The sequence below is a fragment of the Suncus etruscus genome, chromosome 7, assembly GCF_024139225.1.
Source record: "Suncus etruscus isolate mSunEtr1 chromosome 7, mSunEtr1.pri.cur, whole genome shotgun sequence".
Lineage (NCBI taxonomy): Eukaryota > Metazoa > Chordata > Mammalia > Eulipotyphla > Soricidae > Suncus > Suncus etruscus.
In genome coordinates this window covers 62,062,814-62,083,211 of record NC_064854.1, presented here as the reverse complement: position 1 = coordinate 62,083,211, position 20,398 = coordinate 62,062,814, and the positions used below count along the sequence as shown (strand labels likewise).

Genomic DNA, 20,398 nt, shown 5'->3' with positions numbered 1-20,398 from the left:
CACACCCCAGTCCGTTAGCGGTTGAGTCACCCACGCCCCAGGGTCTGGCAATGCGCCGGCCGCCGGCCTTCCCAGCAGCGGGGGGCAAGGAAGGGACAGCAGGGCGGCCACCCCCACACCCCGTCCTTCAGGGCAGTAGAGAGCAGAGCCCCGGGGGTCCCAAGCCCCGAGCCCCGCGCTCGGTCCGTGGACTGTGAACCGTGGGCATGGTGCATGTGGCGCGCCAGCCCTTGTGGGGCGCTTGGGGGGTGGGCGTGAGACGGGCCAGGCTAGCGGCCTGTGCCCCCTAGACAGAGGTCGGCCGTCGCGCAGAGCTGGAAGCCCCAGAAAGCAGAGTCGGCGCGCGCCGGTGCGCACGGGCTCTTCTCGGCTACCCGTGGGTAGTGCGGGATCCCCCAAAGCCCGGCCTCCTGCCCCCCACCTCACTCTGACACCCCTGGTCCAGCTCCCGGCACCCCGCACCATCGCCCTACCCCACTCGGGTCTCACCAGGACTTAGCGGCAGGGCTTGCGCTCTCCGACGGGGTGGAAACTAGTGGCACGCCCAGGACGGGCTCGGGATTTTCAGCCTTTCCCGCCTCTGGACGGGGCGGACCCGGGGCGGGACAAGGCCCGTGGGGTTTAAAGCGGCGGAGCACTCCTGGAGAGGCCTCTGCAGGGCCGCTGCAACCTGCCCCAAGATTCGTGAGGTGGCCCGAGGTCTCCGCCCGGGCCATTCCCTGGTGCAGGGAGAAACTCTCCCACGTGGAAGGGGGAGTCTTTGCTCTCACAGGGGTGAACAGGTAAACTGAGGCAAGGAAGACGATCCCGTGCACACCGACCCACCGGGTTTGTGACAGGCCCCGCCCCGCTAGGGAGGGCCTTGAGGCTCCTTCAAGCCCCTGCAGGAACCTGATGAGGTCACTCTCCATGGGCCCTGGGTGGGGTCATTGCAGAACCGGTTGGGCCTGGATCTCCAGGACCTGAACCAACCCAGAGAGATCCAGAAAGGAGCCCTCAGGCCATTTCCTGAAGTGGGCACAGCCAACTCAGCTATCAGGACATGGAGTGTCCACTCCCTTCCTCCTTCTCCCCAGTTCTGAAGTCCCAACGGGTTCCTGGGAATCCAGACCCTCTCTGTTGGGCCAGCACCTCTGAGCCAGGTTCCTTCATCTCCAGGATCACTGCTGACTCAACCCTAAACTCCCACAAATTCACAAGGTGCAAAAGGCTGCCCAGTGTGAAGTTGAGAATCACCACCTCCTCAAGTGCCACCTCCCTAGCACCATCTGCCCCATGCCATTGCCCTGGGCTTGGGAGGTCCCAGACCAGCTCTCAGTATTCACTGTGTCCCGGGACCCCCAAGATGTCCACAGCAGCATCCATCCCACTATACATATTTAGCGCTTCCGGAGCTCTGAACACTGGTTTTCTAGAAAGACACCCCCCATTCCTAATTTGGGGTTCAGGGATCTTGCTATCATCCTCTAATATTAAAAATCAGACGATACAGAGATGTTTCAGCCTTTATCATCTGTAAAAAAAAATTCAACCACACCATCACCACCACCCACACCCACACATACATACATGCACAGCAACACTTTCCACCACTCACACAGGCCTGGGTCCCCCAGCCAAGCAAAGCTCTGTACCAGGGTCCCCTGGCTCCTCCCCTTGGGGTCTGAGCCTAAACACAGTGAGGCAGGTGGGGCAGTCCCCCCTCCACCCACTCACTACCCAGACCCTTCTTCTGCCTTTGGTGGCCTTTACAGCAGCGTGGCCTGCTCAGGGTGCAGAGCCTGCTGCTGTCTGCAGGCAGGCAGCCAGGTTCTGGAGGCATCTCGTTGGCGGCAGAAGGCCAGGAACTCCTCCCGAAGGGCAGCACAGCGGGCCTCAGGGCCGAGGGGTGGGGCAGGGTGCAGGAGGCAGCTCAGCCTTGGAGACTTTGCAGCTGCAAGAGGGAACAGGCAGGAGAGTCGGTGAGAACACACAGGGCACTATGCCTATAGCTGGGGGTCCAGGTGAGCAGGTAGCCAGGGCTCACTCACCTGGCTCAGCTTCCACTGTGGGGTGTAGAAGCCGAGGAATGGTTGAGCACCACGACGCAGGCTGCAACAACTCCATGTCCCCCGGGAACTCTGAGTCCCACTCATAGTTCTCATCCACAGATGTATTTCTTCTGCGAAAGGCAGGGACATGGTGTGGGGTCCCCTCCCAGGACTGTAGGACCCACGAGGGGCACTCAGGGGTTACTCCCATCTCTGTTCTCAGGAATCACTCCTGGCATGCTTGAGGGGACTGAGATTGGTATGTGCCTTGCTAAAGCACCAGGGCATCATCCTCACCTCTTACTGACTGTCCGCACCTGCTCCCTGCGGGACCATCTCTCAGGACCGCCACCCCAGCTGCCTGTGTCTCCAGGAGGAGGGCTGAAACAGCTGCCCCCAGCTGAGGGGACAGTGGAAGGGGGGCGTAGGAAAGAGGCACTGCCTCGCCCGCTGCTCTGGCTGGTGAGGCTGCCCCGAGGTGCAGCAGGGAGGAGACTTGGCAGTAGTCGCTCCCGCAGTGTCCACTCAGCCAGCGCCACTGAAGGTGGCTCAGAGGCAGACCCCGCCAATGCCATGGTGGAGTCCAGGGGAGGCTGCAGAGATGGAGAGTGGCAGGTCCGGGTGTCCATGTGATCCAGGGGTTGGACAGGGCCAGGTTCCTCAGAGGGAGACCAGTCTCTGTCCACATTCATCTCGTGGAAGAAGGGCAGGCTGAGATACTGGTGCAATGCAGGGGGTGGCCCCATGGGGCTGATGTCCGAGATACACATTGGTTGTGGTTGTCCACTTGGGCTGCTGCTACTATATTCACAGGGCCTGGCAGGATGCTGCATAGAGCTCCAGGGCTCTGCCCGGCTTGGTTCCAACCTTTCCTGGGAGGCCCCCACATTGGACACCATCACAAAACGTCCATCTGGTCCCCGAGAGATGGGCTCCAAGGGTAAGGGGTCCTGGTTGGCTGGAGGATCCAGAGGGGGACTGCGGGACCCCAGGGGGTCCCCCCACAGCAGGTTCTGGCGCAGAGGCTAGTGCACCGGGGAGGCCTGGAGCTTCAAGCTTGGCTACGCTGTCTGGAGTGCCCGGGCCTGGGGGCAGAACTGGGAAGGGTCAGAAGATCAGGGTTTTGTGGGAGGGTGCCAGGGGCCCCCACACAGGGGCCAGTCAGAGTGAGGCCTTGAAAAGTTTGGAGCAGGACCCGAGAGATAGCACAGTGGCGTTTGCCTTGCAAGCAGCCAATCCAGGACCAAAGGTAGGTTGGTTCGAATCCCGGTGTCCCATATGGTCCCCCACTGCCTGCCAGGAGCTATTTCTGAGCAGACTGCCAGGAGTAACCCCTGAGCAACACTGGGTGTGACCCAAAAAAAACCAAAAAAAAAAAAAAAGAAAAGTTTGGAGCAGGACATAGAGGTGCTTAGGTAAGGCCTGACAGTTACCAGTGAAGGCAGACAGGCCACCCCTCCCCCAATCTAGGCTCAGGCAGGAAGCAAGAGAACCTGCAAAGGCCACAGGAAGACGGGGAGGTGTTGGTTTGGGGGTGGGGGGTTGGGGGATGGTTGTAGATGGAGCCACTCACTGTGCAGCTGACTTCCGGGGTGAAGAGAAGACAAGGTGGGGACCTGTCAGGGCAGGAGGAGCAGAGGTGACACAGGCAACCCCAAGGGCCCTCAGGGTCCCACAGACCTGATCCCACTCCGGCTCCCATGTCCAGGGTGTAATTCTTCCCAGAGACACCTCCTCTCTGTAGACAGGTCCATGCAGAGGGAGGGCAGCTTTCCTGGCTGTGGCCTAAGGGGTATGTCACCTCAAGAGGCAGAGGAGAGGCCCAGAGCGATAGCGCAGTGGTAAGGGGCATTTGCCTTGCAAGCAGCCTACCCTGGGAAGGATCCCGGTTGGATTCCCAACATCTCATATGGTCCCTAGAGCCTGCCAGGAGCAATTTCTGAGTGCAGACCAGGAGTAACCCAAAAAGTGAGGGGTGGGGGGTGGGGGGGAGGGAGAGGCAGAGAAGTCCCCCTGTGGAGCGTGTCACCAACCCCACTGTGTTACCTTACAAAGCTGTTCCCTGTCAGGGGTGGGATGCCTATGGGCGTGGTGCAAATCCTGAGGTGTGGCTTCCCAGGAATGTCCCAAACCCAAGGACATGGTTTTCATAGGGGCTTGTATTATGGGGGGGAGGGCGTGATTTTTCACAGAGTGTGGTTTTCATGGGTTGTGGTCCAATCCCAATCTGAGCACAGACCCAGGAGTAACCCTTGAGCACAGCTGATGTGGGCCCAAAAACTGGAAGAAAAAAAAGCATAGGAGTCCCCCCTGTGGGCCTGTCCCAATCCCAGGAGGTATAGTGGCCTTCCCAGAGTCAATCCTGGGAAGTATATCCTTCCCAAGGGCGTTTACCAAACACAAGGGCATGATTTTATGGGGTCGTGTTCTAATCCCAGTGGTGTGGTTTTTATAGGGGTATGTTCCAACCATAGGGGCATGGTTTTCATAGGAGTGTGGTGGCCTTCCCAGGCCCAATCTAGGGAAGTATGTTTTCCAGAGGCGTGTCCAGAGGGAGGTTTCCATAAACCATGTGCCATGTCCTTGTTTCAGGGATGTGGCTTTACAAGACCAATCCTGGGGATCATATCCTTTCTAGGGGCTTGTCCCAATTATGGGGGTGGGGAGCCTGTTTTATAGGATTGTGGTTCTTGTGGGGACATATCCCAATCCTGGAACAGGGCCTTTCCAGGGCCAATCCCAGAAAATATTTTCTTCCCAGGCGCATGTCCCAACCCCAAAGGCGTGGTTTTATAGAGGCGTGGCCTTACAGGGCCAATCCCAGGGAGCATAGCCTTTCCAGGGGTGTGGTTTCTGTGGGGGAATGTCCTAATCCCGGTGGGCATGTCCTAATCCCGGTTCACTCCTGGGGATGGAGTCTCACCTTGGTGCAGTCGCTTGCGGCGGCGCCGGGCATCCCTGTGCCGATTCATGAGGCAGGCGGCTAGGATGCTCACAAGGACAGCAACCACGAGGAAGAGGACCCCACCCAGCACACCAGCCAGCACAGGCTGAGGCAGGAGGCCAGGCAGCTGGGTGCGTGATGGGTACACCTCCAGGCCTGAGCGAGGCACAAGATGAGCAGGTCAGTGTTGCAATGGGAGGGTTCAGGCGCCCCAACCCAAAGGACCCTCAAAGTCTCACCAGAAGTGGAGATGTTGGCCGTGTTGCTGGGACCGCTAATCTGGCTTCCTGCCATGGCCACCAGTCGGAATTCGTAGAGAACATCCTGGGAAGGATCCAGGAGCAGGGTCAGCCCAGCTGGTCCCCCCTTTGGGGGGTGTGGGAAAGTGACCAGGCAGGCCATAGGGAGGTGGGCTTCAGGGATGGGTCCCCAAACACACCTTGATGAGCCCTGGTACCAGCAGCTGATTGTCTGTGCCAGCCACAGCGGGGTCCAGCACCTCCCAGCTCTGGGACCCCGGCCGTCCCTCCAGGATGTAGCAGTCCAGCCTCTCGGGCATCTGTTCTGGGGGTTCCCAGTGCAGGAGGATCCCCCGAGGCGTCCTGGAGGCCACCAGGTGTCGGGGTGCAGAGACCTGCAGCGTGTCAGTGGGCAGCAGCCTGAGAGCCGTAGGTGTGGCTGGAGGCCCTATAGACATCAAACAGATGGGTATGAGCAGGATTTTCAATCTGCCTTCCCCTCCAGAGGCCACCAATGCCCCTGCACCGCCCTTCCCTTCCCTTCCCTGCATTCTGCAGCACCTTCCGGGACAGCCAGCACAATCTCACTGAAGGGCCCGCTGCCCAGCTTGTTCTGGGCGAGGACGCTGAACTGGTAGGGGGTGTAGGGCTGCAGACCCCCCACTAGCAGATGCGCCATCCCCATAGGCACTGCCAGGGACACCCAGTCGTAGTGCACACGGTCAGGACGGTGGGCTCTGGAAGTTGGAGGAAGGAGGGAGCTGTGAAGTAGGAGGAGTCAGAGGGGTGGACCCCCCCTCGCCATTCCCCATCCGGGCAGTGGGGGGGGGCACTCACAGCAGAGTGTACCAGACGCTGAACCTCTGTGGTGAGCCGCCATCAAAGCCAGGCACCCAGGAGACATTGGCACCCTGGGGCACAGATGCCACAGACACATTGGAGACAACGTGGGGGCTGGTGCCTAGTGAGGGAGTGAGGGGTCCTGAGGATGGGGGCAAAATAAAGGAGGCTCCCCAGCACAACTAACTCCCCATCCACCCCAGCCGAGGGGCAAGTTCTGTCCTGCAAGTACAAACCTAGCACATAGATGGTGGTGGATGCGGCCACACGGGCCACTGTATTACCAGCCGAGCACTCCCAGCGCCCATGTGCCTCCTTGGTTAGCGGACGCAGGATGAGGCTGCCGTTGCTGTCCATGCGGGCCTGGAGACCTCCGCCTACCTGAGAAGACACGAGTCAGCCTGGAGACCCTAGGGTATCTGTCCTGCTCCTCTGCTTACCCCAAGCCCTCCCAAGAAGAGGGGGTAGGGATGCAGAGGGTGAGGCCTTACCTTGGCCCAGGTGACAGCAGGGGGCGGATCCCCTTGGGCTGAGCAGGGGACAAGCAGTTCTCGTCCCACTTCCTGGAAATATTCCTCCCGGGGCTGCTCTGTGAAAGCTGGGGGGGCCTGCAGGCAGAACTGGTATTGGAGAGCTGTGGGGCTAGGGCGGAGGGCCGTGGTCAGAGCTGGAGTGGGGGATAGCAGGCCTGGTATGGGGCAGCAGGCAGGGTTGAGTGGGGCATCTTTGCACTGTGACCCCACAGAACACCACCCCAGGCATTGTTCCCAGCCCCATCCACCTTGAGGAGCACCCGGGTGACAGCCGAAGGCCCAGCAGTGCCCAGTCTGTTGTAGGGGGTGCAGGAATACAGCCCCAGTGCATCCTCATTTCCCACTGTGACCACGAGTGAGCCTTCAGTGTCCTGCGACCAGCCAGGGAACTTGCAGAGAATGGGAGGGTTATCAGGGGGCCCCAGAGTACAGGGTCAGCCCACATCCTAAGGTCCCGTGTTCATCTGCTGCACTCTGAGACCCCAATTTAGCATGGACTCTGGCCTCTCCCAGGCCTTCCTGGTGGACACAGGCCTGGTTCCTGCCATGGCCTTCAGGTAAGTACTGGGGGACCCCCTCATGCCTTTTAAACACCTTCCTGGAACTAGGGGTTTCTGGCCCTGCCCCAGGTTACCCCACATAGCACCTGTCCATGCATATCCAACCCCTAAGAGAGACTGGGTGGAGTAAAAGTCCTTCCACCCTGCCAATACCTTGTCCAGCTGCAGGGCCACTGCCCATCCTTGGTCCAGCTGACGAAAGAGCAGTGGGGGGATTGGCCCTGTGCCGGGCAGCGGATCACCCCTGGCATGCCGATGGGCAGGGTGTCTCGTGGAGGCATCTCCATCACTAATGCATGGGTCTGGGGGAGCAGGGAGGGCAGGTTCTGAGGGGAGGGAGCAGGGGGAAGGAACAGTGGACAGCAGGTAATCAGTGGAGGGCCACAGGGACTCACAGAGCACCGTGAGGACAGCGGAGGCTGAGGGCGGTGGTGGGAGCCCATTGCTGGGCATGCAGGTGTAGAGGTCCACCATCATCCGGCTGGACTGTCCGGAAACCCAGAGACTCCCGTCCACCAGGACCCGCACTCGTGCCTGAAGGCGGCTACAAAAAAAGGGGAAGGGTCCTGCTTGACACTAGGAGTTCCTTCCAGGTTCCCCCATGGCCCCCACTTCCTGTCTACCTGAGATGGAAGACGTTGGTACCCCTCGTGGAACCAGCTGTAGGTGAGGTTGGCCGGGTAAGCCTCAGCGTGACAAGCCAGGGAAACATCCCGGGAGGCATTGACTGTGCGGTTCTCAGGGGGTACCACGATCACAGGGGGGCCCTAGACACACGGAGGGGACTCAGATCATCTTCTCAGAGCCTAGGGAGGGGATATGGGGGAGCCTGGGGGTCCTAGGACACCAGTAAGGAAGCTCCAGGGCTGCAATGTAACCCAGTGAGTGATGAGAGAGTCCCAGCCCTATTCCTTCCCTGTACAGTCCTGGGAAGGCCAAGGATTCTGGACCCAGGGTTCCCTCTGAGGGGCAGTCAGGGTGTCTCCAATGGGTCCCTCCTGGCCCTCACCTGACACCAGCAGCTGAGTGGTATGGATGACGCTGCCCTCGGTGTTGGTGGCCTGGCACGTGTAGACCCCGGCACTGCCTCGTTCCACTTGCTGGATCGTCAGGGTCCCATTCTGCACCTGAGTGTGGTAGGAGAGGAGGAAAGGGAGTGATGGGGGTGGAGTGGAAAGACCCTCCCCATCCCAACCCCATTCCACGCCTCAGATCCTGCAGTTCCAGCACCTCCCAGCAGAGAGCGTCAGCCAGACTCAGGGCGGCCTTGCCCACCTTCCTAGCATCAGTCTCACCTGCACAGGGCCATGGCCCTGATCAAGGTTCCGTCCTCCAAGCATCCAGGTGATCTGGGGCTGGGGGGTTGCCGCGGGCCACACAGTGCAGGGCCACGGGCTCCAGCTCCCGAACCTCGAGCACTCTGGGGGCGTCTCCAAGAAATGAGGGGGTGCTGGCAGAGGAGAGGCACCATGGTCAGCAGAGAGCAGGGCCAGGGCCCACCAGACACATTGCCTGATACACCAGCCTGGGAGCTAAGGACGGGTTCTGTCCCCTCATCCCCACACGCACAGTTTACAGTGAGGTGCACCCAGGAGCCATTGGCCGTCTCATCCTCCGGGTGTGTCCGGTCCAGGAAGAGCACGCGGCACTCATACCAGCCCTGGTCTTCGGCTCGGAGCCCCTCGATGTACAGCGAGGCCCCCCTCTGCAGTCGAACCCGCCCTGCGGAAGGGCCTGAGTCAGCAGGACTGGGGCCCCAGGACTCTCAATCCCAGACCTTTGTCAGAGCCAAACACTGCTGCTCAGGACAGTGGATGGAGGGAGCCAGAATAGACAGAAAGACTAAGGGCGGATGCCCCGAGTTGGGGAAGGGATGAGGGACCCAGCGTGGATGGACAGATGAAGCAGATGCCCAGTGTGGACAGGCAAAGTAGGCAGTATGTAGGGTCTGAATTTTCCAGACACCAGTGTAGGAACAGACCTCCTCGCCCACCACCTGACCCTGCCCTGGTGTTCAGTCTCCCCCACCCCACACACGTCACCCTGCAGACAACTCAGAGTCAAAACTCTCCCTCCAGACCCACAGCCACATCTCAGTTCCTGTCCCCAATCTGTCCTCACTTTCTCCTAGCCCAGTCCTGGCCACCTGGTTTCCCCACACGCCCAGCCACAGCACTAACTCTGGGCACTAACTCTAGATGTTTGTGCCCCTGGGGGAGAGGACTCTCACTGGGCATCTTCTCCAGCTGCCCCATCCCCTCTACCCACAGCCCTGTTGCCACCCCACCACATACCAGGGGCATGTGGAGACAGAGCATCTCCACCAGGCTGTCTGCCAACAAAGGCCCAGCACATTTGAAAGTAAACCTCTCAGAGCACCTGCTGGCCCCTCCCCTCTGCCTGTAGGGCAGAACAGGCACGCCAATCCTGGGGCTGAGTTTTCCCATTTAAATCCAAGGAACTGGGGGGGGGTGGGTTGTGGGCATCCGCAGCCACCACTAACCCTCCCCATCTGCTTCCGCATCAAGGCTCCATCTGGATTAGGAGACTGGAGCCTTCCCAGAGGGCAGAGGGCCTTGGCCTGATGCTGGTCTGGCAACGGGCCCTATTTTAAGTCTGCACAGAAGCTGGAAAGAAACTCAGCTCCTGCTCGCTGCATTCTCTGTCAGCTCCTGAACCTTGGGACAGGGAGGGAGGCAAGAAGACTGGTAACTGCCTGAAAATCGCCACTTTGGGGGCCTCAGTTTTTGGAGCTGACCATAAGGAGTTGTGTGCAGCACAGCTCCAAAGCATGCATGAATGTATATGTCACAGCTTTGCATGTGTGTGTCACGCATATGAACAACACAGGAACACAGTAGGGACATAGAGTCCTTGAGCCCGAGTGGAGGAGATGGCGCTAGAAGCTCACACATAAAAGTTCGGGTGCAGGTTGATACCTGCAAACTCGAGTGTGTCCATTTGTCCCAGTGATGTGTACAACCCGCTTCCTTTTATGGGGCTCATGGTGTGGGACTTGGACACCATATCTGGAAACTATGAAGGGCCCCAACACACACACACACACACACACACACATACACATTTCCCATCACTCCAAACAAGAGCCTTACCCAGGAATTCGGGGTCAATCCGGGGGGAGTACAGGCCAAACTGGATGAAGATGGGGAGCAAAAACCCCAAACGCAGCCACTCAATGACGTGCAGAGGGGGCTGGCTGGCAGGGTTGCAGCAGGTCGCAGCCTCAGCACTGCACTGTCCCCAGCGCGACCCACCACTGACACTACCTCAGGCTTCCCTCGACCTGTGGGATGCAGAGCGAGGATATGAGCAGGGGCCAGCACCCACCAGGCCTGGTGACAGGGCCCAGGGGACCCCGCAGCTCACCATCTACCCACTGGCACAGGAACAGGCTGAGCAGGGTCAAGCGGGTGGCACCCCACCCATAGCTCCTGTGGGGTGCAGCTCACAGCCCCTTTAGAAATTCTCGTATAGTCAGGAACTGGGATAACTGCAAACACAAAGAAGCAGTTAGGGAAAGATGCACGGGCATCCCAAGACTAGGACCAGGCCTGATTTAGGAGGATGTGGATGGCCCTGGGTAGGCAGCAGAGAGATGAAAGGGCAGGCTAGGAATGCCAAGGAGGGAGTGCTGAGGAAGGGAGTACTAGAGAGATGCCCCACACTCTCTCTTCTCTACCTGAAGCTGAAGGTAAAAATAAAACATCCAGGCACCCACAGCAGTAGGAGGGTTTAGGGTGCAGCTGGAAGGGGCAAGCTTTGATCAGACACTGGAGTCCCAGCTCTGGGAGACAGCCAGTCAGCAGCGGGGACTCCCCGAAGGGGGTGGAGGGCAAGAAGTAATCCCCTCCTAGACAGGCCCAGGCCTGCAGGTGCTGTCTCCCCAGCACCTGCCAAAGCTGCACCCCAAGTTTCCTCCATGCTTACCCTCCCACAATCTGCCAGCCTCAGGGCATGTCTCTCGAGATGCCACAAAAGCTAGCCCTGGGCCTGGGTAGGGGTAGAACCGAGGCCGACTCAGCTCCGACTCAGCTAGGGCAGGAGGAGAGTAGATGGGGAGTCCAGGGTAGAGGGTTCTGGCCAAGCCTCCCTTCTCTACACCTGCTCCCACAGCGCAAGCCCTGTTTGGGGTACCCGGGAGTTCCCTAAAGTTCACTCATAAGCCTCATTCCACGGAGAGGCAACCCAGGCCAGTCTACAGGATTCCACATCTTCCCCAAGACCCTTCAGCTGCAGCCCAGATTCCCCCCCCCCCCCCAGGACACGTGCAGGGTAGAGGAACCTCTATGTTCAGATACCTCCATTACACACACACACACACACACACACACACACACACACACACACACACACACACACCCTCCGCTCACTGCACCCCAAAAGCGCATTTCACCTGCTCTCAAATGTACCCGGTCCTCTGGGCCTCAAGGAACCGCAGCCTCCTAACCTCACCCCCAGATTACCCCACACACATACACACTATGATAAACTTCTCACAATCGCTCCCTTCCCAGGAGTCCCCCACCCCAATCCTCCAGCTTTGAAGCCGCCAAGACTCCCGACCCACCTGCTCTTCGGCCCACTGGAAGCCCACCAAGACTCCAGCTCATCCCAGAACTCCGCGGTCCCGCCCCCTACCCAACCCCAGCCCCTGCCCCACTCCTCACCCAACTCCCCGCTTTCTCAGGACCCAGAACTCCGCGAGCCCGGGCGCCCCCGCCCTCACCTCGGCTGGCAGAGCTCGGCTACACAATGGGGGGCGGGTCCGCCTCTGCCCGCGCCGTTGCCCCGCGCCCGGTCGCCTGGAGACCGCCAATCCCCTCCCGCGGCCGGGGGACCCGCGGCGGGGGGCGACCCGAGGCCGCCTGGGACTTGTAGTCTCGGGGCACCCCAAGACCGTCGCCGCCTGGCGCAGCGGCCGCGTGGAGTGGGCTCCCCGGAGGACCCGCCTCTCCCCAGCTCTCCCCGGGCCGCGGGGGAAACCTGAGCGCGGGGCGGGGAGCGCCTCCTCACTCCCGGGGGGATCCCCAGGTTCCCCGATGGACTGGAAATTCCTGTCTGTGCGGGTGCCCGGGGAGCGCAGCGCCAGGACGCAGGAGGATGGGGCTGGAGAGACCTCGAGGGGCCCCAGAGTGCCACCACCTTACCCAGGGCGGTCGGGACTGCTCTGGGTTAGACAGGTCCTCGGAATCAGGTGTGTCCCCCCCCCAACCTCCGCGCACGGGGCAAAGGGGCGCCCCTCCCCAGGCCCAACCCCTGCGCTCTTGGGAATCCGCTTGGGTTCACCTTGTCGCTTCCCTACTTGCCCTGGGGCCTCCCCATCTGTCCCTGTGTGTCCCTACCTGTCCCTGCCTGTCCCTGCCTGTCCGGGTCTCCTGACTGCATAAAGGCTCCCCAGGAGACTTTCCTGGAAGCAGTCAGTCTCGCCGAGTCCCCTGGCACTGTGCTTTGTCTCCGAGGTTCATGGAATCACGTCTGGGGAGCCAAGACGGACTGTGAGCGCGTGTGGGGAGTCAGACCCCACAGGTGCCTGAGAACCTGGAATGGTTCCTGGGACTCAGTACAGTGATTCCCTCCAGGCGATGGATGCACCAGGACCCCAAATCCCTCCCACCCTGGAGCGGGCTTTCCCCCCCTGGATTCTCCCAAACACAACGCCCCCCCCCTTCCCGCTGCCTGCCCAATTGTCAGAATTTCAGAATTGTGCCTCTTCTGTCATTTCCGATTTAGGGGTACGCAGAGCCCAGGGAGTCTGTACTTTTGGGTGGTGCTGCAGCGCCTTATCATTCCACACACACACACACACACACACACACACACACACACACACACACACACGTCCCAACCCACCTCAGCTCCCCCTAGGTGGGTTACTTTACTCCCTGCTGAGGTTACTTTGCACCTCATGAGGGCCCACATCTGCCCATTTCAGGCTGAAGAGGACTCATAGGCAGATGTCCCAGACATCTGTGCACATGTGCACATGGCCCCAGGAATGTCAGTCAGGTCACCACAGCGGCAAGCTTTCCTGGGGTCCCTAGTAGAAAAGATAATTTCCAGCTGACTCTCTGCCCCATCTTAGAGTACCCCCTTCAAGTTCTGCTACATCACTGTTCTGCCTCTGGTTCTGGCTCTGGGGACCAGCAGAAGGTGATTGAGAGCCCAGTGGCACATCTCTGTATTACAGCAGCAGTTTTGGAATGCTCCATTCCTGTTTCGTGCTTCTCTCCCTCCCTACCTCTCTCCCTCTCTCCCTCCCTCCCTCCCTCTCTCTCTCTCTCCCCTCCCATCCCCTGACCCTCCCCCCCACACACACACCCAGTGACACGCAAGAATCACTCCTTTCATGGAGGTAGGGTGTTTGCCTTGCATGCAGAAGGATGGTAGTTCGAATCCCGGCATCCCATATGATCCCCGGAGCCTGCCAGGAGCGATTTCTGAATGTAGAGCCAGGAGTAACCCCTGAGCGAAGCCAGGTATGACCTCCCCCTCAAAATAAAAAAAAAAATCACTCCTTGCAGGCCTAGAGTACCATATGGAATGCTAAGGATCGAACCTAAGTCAGCCAGGTGCAAGGCAAGCTCTTCCCCGTCTGTGCTATTACTCCAGCCCTGAACCCATTCCTCTATGGAGCTATAAACTGCTGACTGATATAGGCATGTACCATGGGGCCCCATGCTTCGGACTGTTTTATCCTGATGAGATAAAAAGTCCCTAAGCATAACCTTAGTGAATTCATTTTCCCACTGAGAGTCAAGCGGGAGCACGAAGAAGTGAAAATGGGATAATGAATTATGAAATATGAAATGAATGAGACCACACAGAATGCATGGGGACTTGCATCTAGAAAGACGAAGACAAATTTATTTTTTGAGCTGGGTAACTTTTAAGGGTTGAGCTCTGGAATGTGGTGTGTAATTTTGGAGATCAAAGAAGGTGGGAGATGGTCAGGGAAACAGACTGAAAGACCATGGCAAAAATCTGCATATTAAAGAACCGATACTGAAGGTGAAAGGCAGTTTTGTTGTGGGTTAGCTTTGTTTTGGGTAAGCAAGAGAAACCAGGTAATTTTCAGGAAAGTGGGAAGAGAGAGAAATGTTTTAGAGTTTTGGGGAAAACTGAAAATTGCTTTACTATGAGCTAAGTTTTGGGAAAAACATGATCTTGCCACGGTAGCAGAGATCACAGAGAGCTGGTCAGTGGGAGACTTTTGGCAGGATTTGTACCGTCCTCCTTTGTTAGAATTACTGAGGCCTGATTTCTTTTTTTTTTTTTTTTTTGGTTTTTTGGGCCACACCCGGTAACGCTCAGGGGTTACTCCTGGCTATGCGCTCAGAAGTTGCTCCTGGCTTGGGGGACCATATGGGATGCCGGGGGATCGAACCGCGGTCCGTCCTAGGCTAGCGCAGGCAAGGCAGGCACCTTACCTCTTGCGCCACCGCCCGGCCCCTGAGGCCTGATTTCTAATAATGGTCAAAAATAAAGAGAGAGATAGTTATAGCCACGTTTTAGAATTATAGTCAAACAATCCACGCAAAGGGTCAACTGATTTGACCACTCTAAGCGGGCCTTTTTGGCAAATAATTTTTTCAGGAGTGCAACAGTTCTGATGTGTGCCCTTCCTGAGTGGGGTGTAACAGCCCCACCCTCCAAAGTACATCTATTTCTTCCTCCCACAATTATGCTTCTCTGCGCCCCAAAATAACTAAGCCACAAATGAAAGAGAAGCCCATCTACTAGAACAACATCAGGAAGGGCCCAGAACAGAGCTCAGTACCACCAACCTTCCCCAGGTTCCGAGAACAACCTGCCTCTCATTCTCTGGGTGGCAGACCTCATGGTCTAGGACACTGTACCCAAAACTGGCCCCTCAGCAGCCCTTCCCAGGCTGTGACCAGACTCAGGTACTCAGCAGGGCAAATATGACTATTTCAAGGGCTGTAGCCATAGTACAACAAGGAGGGTGTTTGTCTTGCATGCAGCTGCACATAATTTGATCTCCAGTATCCCATATGTGCCTCTGAGCCCCAGTAAGTGTGCTCCCAAAGCACAGAGCCAGGAGTAAATCCTGAACACCACTGAATATGACTCTAAACCAAGAACTCTTTTAAATGCCTGTTTTGAACCACCAGCCATTCAGACTCTGCAGTATTAATAGTGAGAAAAACACCTCCAAGTCAAAGCCCCAACTGAAATAGCCCATACAGAAAAGTACCAACCAACTTGACTTATGAATATAGACATAAGATATAAAATATATAGTTGTGAATAAAATATTAGCCAATTAGAAGCACAGTGTGGTGATAGAATAAAGTACCATGATCCAATCAGTTTATTTTTTATAAGGAGACCAGTGAAGACACAGATTAGAAGATCTATTTAATATGTAATACCCAAGAGAAGGAAAATGGAAAATTAACTCCATGGATGATATAAGCAAATGACATACAAGTAGGAGAAATGAAGGGGCCAGAGCAATAGAACAGCAGGTAGTCACTAACCTTACACAGGGCAGGATTGGCTTTGATCCTCAACATCAAATATGGTTCCTGGAACACTACCAAGAATGATCCCTGAGTGCAGAACCAGAACTTCTAGCAACTCTGGTTGTGGCTCAAAAGTGAAAATATAAATTCCCAGCCTAGTCTCTGCAGCTTCTCTGGCAGCCTTGACCCACACACAGACATGCAGGGCTCTCAGTTCTGGGGTCCACCTGGACCTCCTGAGTCTGTCTTCCTGAGACTGTCTTCTCCTTTTGTTGGCTTTATCCTGGTTTCTAAAAAGGCTTTTATTTATATTTTAGCAGTGTCCAAAGTCAATGTAGGGACTTACAAAGATGAGGCATGTGCTCTACCACATTCCTGTCCCTCAAGCCTTTTTTTTTTTTTATGGTGGTGATTAGGGACTACTTCTGGCTCTGCCTTCAGGGACCACTCCTGATGGGGCTTAGGAAAACTTTGAGGTGCCTGGGGTCAAACCCAGGTAGATGGTTTGTAAGGCAGGTGTTTCTCAAACTGTACAATAGTTTTTGTTGTTGTTGTTTTGGTTTTTGAAGTAACCCCAGCAGTACTCAGAGGTTACTCCAGCTCTATGCTTAGAAATCGCTCCTGTCAGGCATCAGGGACCATATGGGATGCCAGGATTCGAACCACCATTGTTCCTGTGTCCTGCAAATACAAGGCAAATGCTCTACAACTGTGCTATCACTCTTTCCCTGTACAATATTTCTATCCCTAATGTCAAAAAATAAAATAAAATAAACACACACACAAAGACTACCCACAACAAAAATTCATTGCAAAAGCTGGGGAGATGACTCAAGGGCCGGTTTCTAAGTTTCTATTGCAAGCGTCCTGGGTTCCATCCCAGCAAGATAATGGCCCCTGAGTACCACCAGGTATGTCAAAAAGGAAGAAAAAACAATCTTATAGCTCTTTGCTTCCAGGATCCTCAGTAACCCTGTAATTACCATATTAGTCACTTGGGTTGAGAAATCATGTTCACCACCACCAACACTACCACCACCATCACACCACCCACCACCCCCCACCAAACCACCAAAACGAAAGAAAAAAAAAAAAAGAGAGAAATCATGCTAAGGACGTGGGTCAGTGTGTCCTCACTTGGCCACATGTGGTTATTGTATTATTGTCTTTCTCTGCACCTATGGAGGCAAAGGCTGAACAGGTTCCAGGACCCGTAATCTGCAGCCTCACTGGACCCTTCACCAGCGCACAGAAGGGCGAGGTTATCAGTTCCGGGGCTCCCCTGTGCTTCCTGGTACTGTTGGCCCTTCCGTTGACTTCATTGTGGTTTCCATAAAGACTTTATTTAATTATTTATTTATTTTTGGTTTTTGGGCCACACCGGTGACACTCAGGGGTTACTCCTGACAATGCGCTCAGAAATCGCCCTTGGCTTGAGGGACCATATGGAACGCTGGGGGAAACCGCGGTCAGTTCTAGGTTAGCGCGCAAGGCAAATGCCCTAACGCCTGTGCCACCGCTGGGGTCCCCCAGACTTTTTTTTTTTTTTTTTTGGTGTTTGGGCCAGACCCGGCGGCGCCCAGTGGTTACTCCTGGCTCTCTGCTCAGAAATTGCTCCTGGCAGGCACGGGGACCATATGGGATGCCGGGTTTCGAACCACCATTGGTCCTGGGTGTCGGCTGCTTGCAAGGCAAACGTCCTACCGCTGTGCTATCTCTCTAGCCCTCCCAGACTTTATGTTTTAAAACAGTGCCCGGATTCAGTGCAGGGGCTTAAGTGGGTGAGGCATGTACTCACCACTGAGCAAAACACTGGATCCTCAAACCGTTTTATCTCATTTTGTTTATTTACTATGCTACATCTGTGGTGCTCAGGGATCATTCCGAGTGAGGTTCAAAGTACTGTTGAGGTGCTGGGGATCAAACCCGGTGGTAAGTCAAGTACCACTACCACTGTATTAGAATTCTGGACCTAAAACAAACAAACAAAAAAAAACCAAACAAACAAGTGGGGCCGGAGAGATAGCACAGCGGTAAGGCATTTGCCTTGCATGCAGAATGACGGTAGTTTAAATCCTGGAGTCGCATATGGTCCCTCGAGGCTGCCGGGGTTGATTTCTGAGCATAGAACCAGGAGTAGCCTCTGAGCGCTGCCAGGTGTGACCCAAAAACAAAAACAAAACAAACAAGAAAACAAATTCAAAGGGAGAGGCTAGGGTTGTGTCAAGGACAGGGGTTTGTATACAAGAGTTCTGGGTTCCATGGCAGGGAAGGGCATTTGCCTTGCACACAGATGACCTGGGATGGACTGGGTTTGATTCCCAGCATCCCATATGGTTCCTCAAGCCTGTCTGGAGTGATTTCTGAGTACAGAATCAGGAGTAACCCCTGAGCGCCACTGGGTGGGACCCAAAAACAAAAGCAAAAACAAAATAAGAGTTCTGGGTTCCATTCACGGCATCACACATACTCGAGCACCACCAGTTGTGACAAAAAAAACCCCAAAAACTCATAACTCGTTGCCTCAAGAATTCTAAGGACTCTGAAATTATGAAATTAAGAATCACTTGGGGAGAAATCATGCTCGGTATGTGGGCGGGGCGCCCTCACCTATGCAGGAAGTATACAGGGAAAGCATGTGAGGTGCTCTGCCTCAGTCACATTCCAGGCCTCTTTGTTTGAATTTTTAGGCCACACCCCCACTGTGCTCTGGCTTACTACTGTCTCTGTGCTCAGAGACCATTCCTAATGAGGCTTAGGAGACCATATCAGATGCAGGGGATAAAATCTCAAACAGTGGTATGCAAAGCAATTCCTCTTCTGCTATGTATAGCTCTCACCCTATAACACTTAAAAAAATTCAGTGGGGGGCTGGAGCAGTGGTGCAAGCAGTAGAGTGTTTGCCTTACACGAGCTAGCCCTAGAACAGACCTCGGTTCGCTCTCCCAACATCCCATATGGTCCCCCAAGCCAGGAGCGATTTTTGAGCACAGAGCCAGGAGTAACCCCTGAGCGTCACCCGGTGTGACCCAAAAAGGAAAATTAAAATAAATAAAAATTCAGTGGGAGGGAGATGGGGATGACTCCACTGGGGTTTGCATGTAAGAGTCCCAGATTCCATCATGGCATCACCTGGTCCCACAAATACCACTAGGTGTAACACAAAAAAATGCTCATGGCTCTTTACCCCTAGAATCCTAAGGCTTCTCTGTAATTACCAAATTAGAATCACTTGGTGAGAAATCATGCTCAGGAGTTGGGGCAAGGCGCTCTCATGTGGCCACCACGGAGCAGTGCACCCATCGCCTTCAGATTCCAAGGAGTCTCTGCAGCCTCACTGGCCGCCTTCAACTGCACACAGCAGGGCAGGGCTCTCATTTCTGGGGTCCCCATGAGCTTCCTAGGACTGTCCTCCCCTGTGTTGACTTTATCGTGATTTCCAAAAAGAATATTTTGAATTTTTAGCTGTTCAAGGACTTACATAAGTGAGGCATATGTGGTTCTACCACTAAGGCATATTCCAGCCACTCAACTCGTTATTTTAATTTTTTTCTTTTAGGACACTCCCATCTGTGCTCAGACTTACTCCTTGCTCTGACTCAGGGGTCACTTCTGGTAGGGTTTGGGTGTGCAGGGAATAGAAACACAGTGTGGTGTGTAAGGCAATTTCCCCTTTTGCTGTACTATATCTCTGGCCCGGAAACACTTAAAAATTCAAAGGGACAGACTGGCTGAATGACTCCAAGTCCCAGTTTCCATCCACAGTATCATAAACCCTCAAGGTACCACAAGATGTGACAAAAAAAAAAAATTTCTAAACACGTTGCTCCAAGAATCCTAAGGGGTCTCTAAATACGAAAGTAGTCACTTGGGTTCGGATCATGGTCAGGATGTGGAGCAGGGCGCCCTCATGTAGCCACCCAGGGGCAGTGCACCATTGCTTTTCTTAGCTTTTGGAAGCAAAGGCAAGGGATAAATTCTAGTTGCAGATCTCTGCAGCTTCGCTGCTGCCTTTACCCACACACAGACATGCAGGGCACTCAGTTCTAGGGTCCCTCTGAGCTTCCTGAGACTGCCTTCCCCTTGTGTTGGTTTTATCCTGGTTTCCAAAAAGGCTTTCTTTTGTTTTTTTTTTTTTTTCAGCAGTGTAGAGAATCAATGTAGGGACTTACAAGGGTGAGGCATGTACTCTATCGCTGAACCACATTCCTGTCCTTCAAGACATTTTATTTTATTTTGTTCTTTTTTAGGCCACACATGATGATTAGAGACTACTTCTGGCTCTGCCTTCAGGGACCACTCCTGGTGGGGCTTAGGAATACTTGAGGTGCCTGGGGTCGAATCTAGGTAGGTGGCTTGTACCTAGGCAGGGGCAGGTGTTTCTCAAGCTGTACAATAGCTCTGGCCCTAATACAAAACATAACATACATCAAGAATTCATTGCAAGAGTTAGGGAGATGACTCAAGGGTTGCTTCCTAGGTTTCTATGCAAATATCCTGGGTTCCATCCCAATACAATAATGGCCCCTGAGCACCACCAGGTGTGTCAAAAAGAAAGAAAAAAAATCTTATAGCTCTTTGCTCCCAGGATCCTCAGTAACCCTATAATTACCATATTAGTCACTTGGGTTGAGAAATCATGCTAAGGACGTGGGGCGGTGCGCCCTCACGTGATATATGTGGGTATTGTATCATTGTCTTTCTCTGCACATAAGGAGGCAAAAAGAGACAGGTTCCAGGACCCA

The 20,398-nt window shown here is 55.3% G+C and overlaps 1 protein-coding gene across 1 annotated transcript; it reads right to left on the bottom strand.

The window, feature by feature from the left end:
* Positions 1–1,748: 1,748 nt before the first annotated feature.
* On the bottom strand, positions 1,749–11,088 carry IGSF9 (immunoglobulin superfamily member 9). The gene is given in 29 exon segments (XM_049777624.1): positions 1,749–1,933; positions 2,031–2,161; positions 2,328–3,085; positions 3,087–3,126; positions 3,604–3,646; positions 4,954–5,130; positions 5,214–5,298; positions 5,414–5,661; positions 5,775–5,950; positions 6,051–6,174; positions 6,290–6,434; positions 6,545–6,661; positions 6,835–6,975; positions 7,300–7,317; positions 7,320–7,442; positions 7,444–7,448; positions 7,542–7,690; positions 7,792–7,913; positions 8,097–8,273; positions 8,442–8,510; positions 8,512–8,567; positions 8,570–8,596; positions 8,716–8,868; positions 10,260–10,380; positions 10,383–10,450; positions 10,495–10,543; positions 10,590–10,657; positions 10,886–10,951; positions 11,058–11,088. Coding segments are annotated over 29 exon segments (3,672 nt in total).
* Between the last annotated feature and the right edge of the window lie 9,310 nt (positions 11,089–20,398).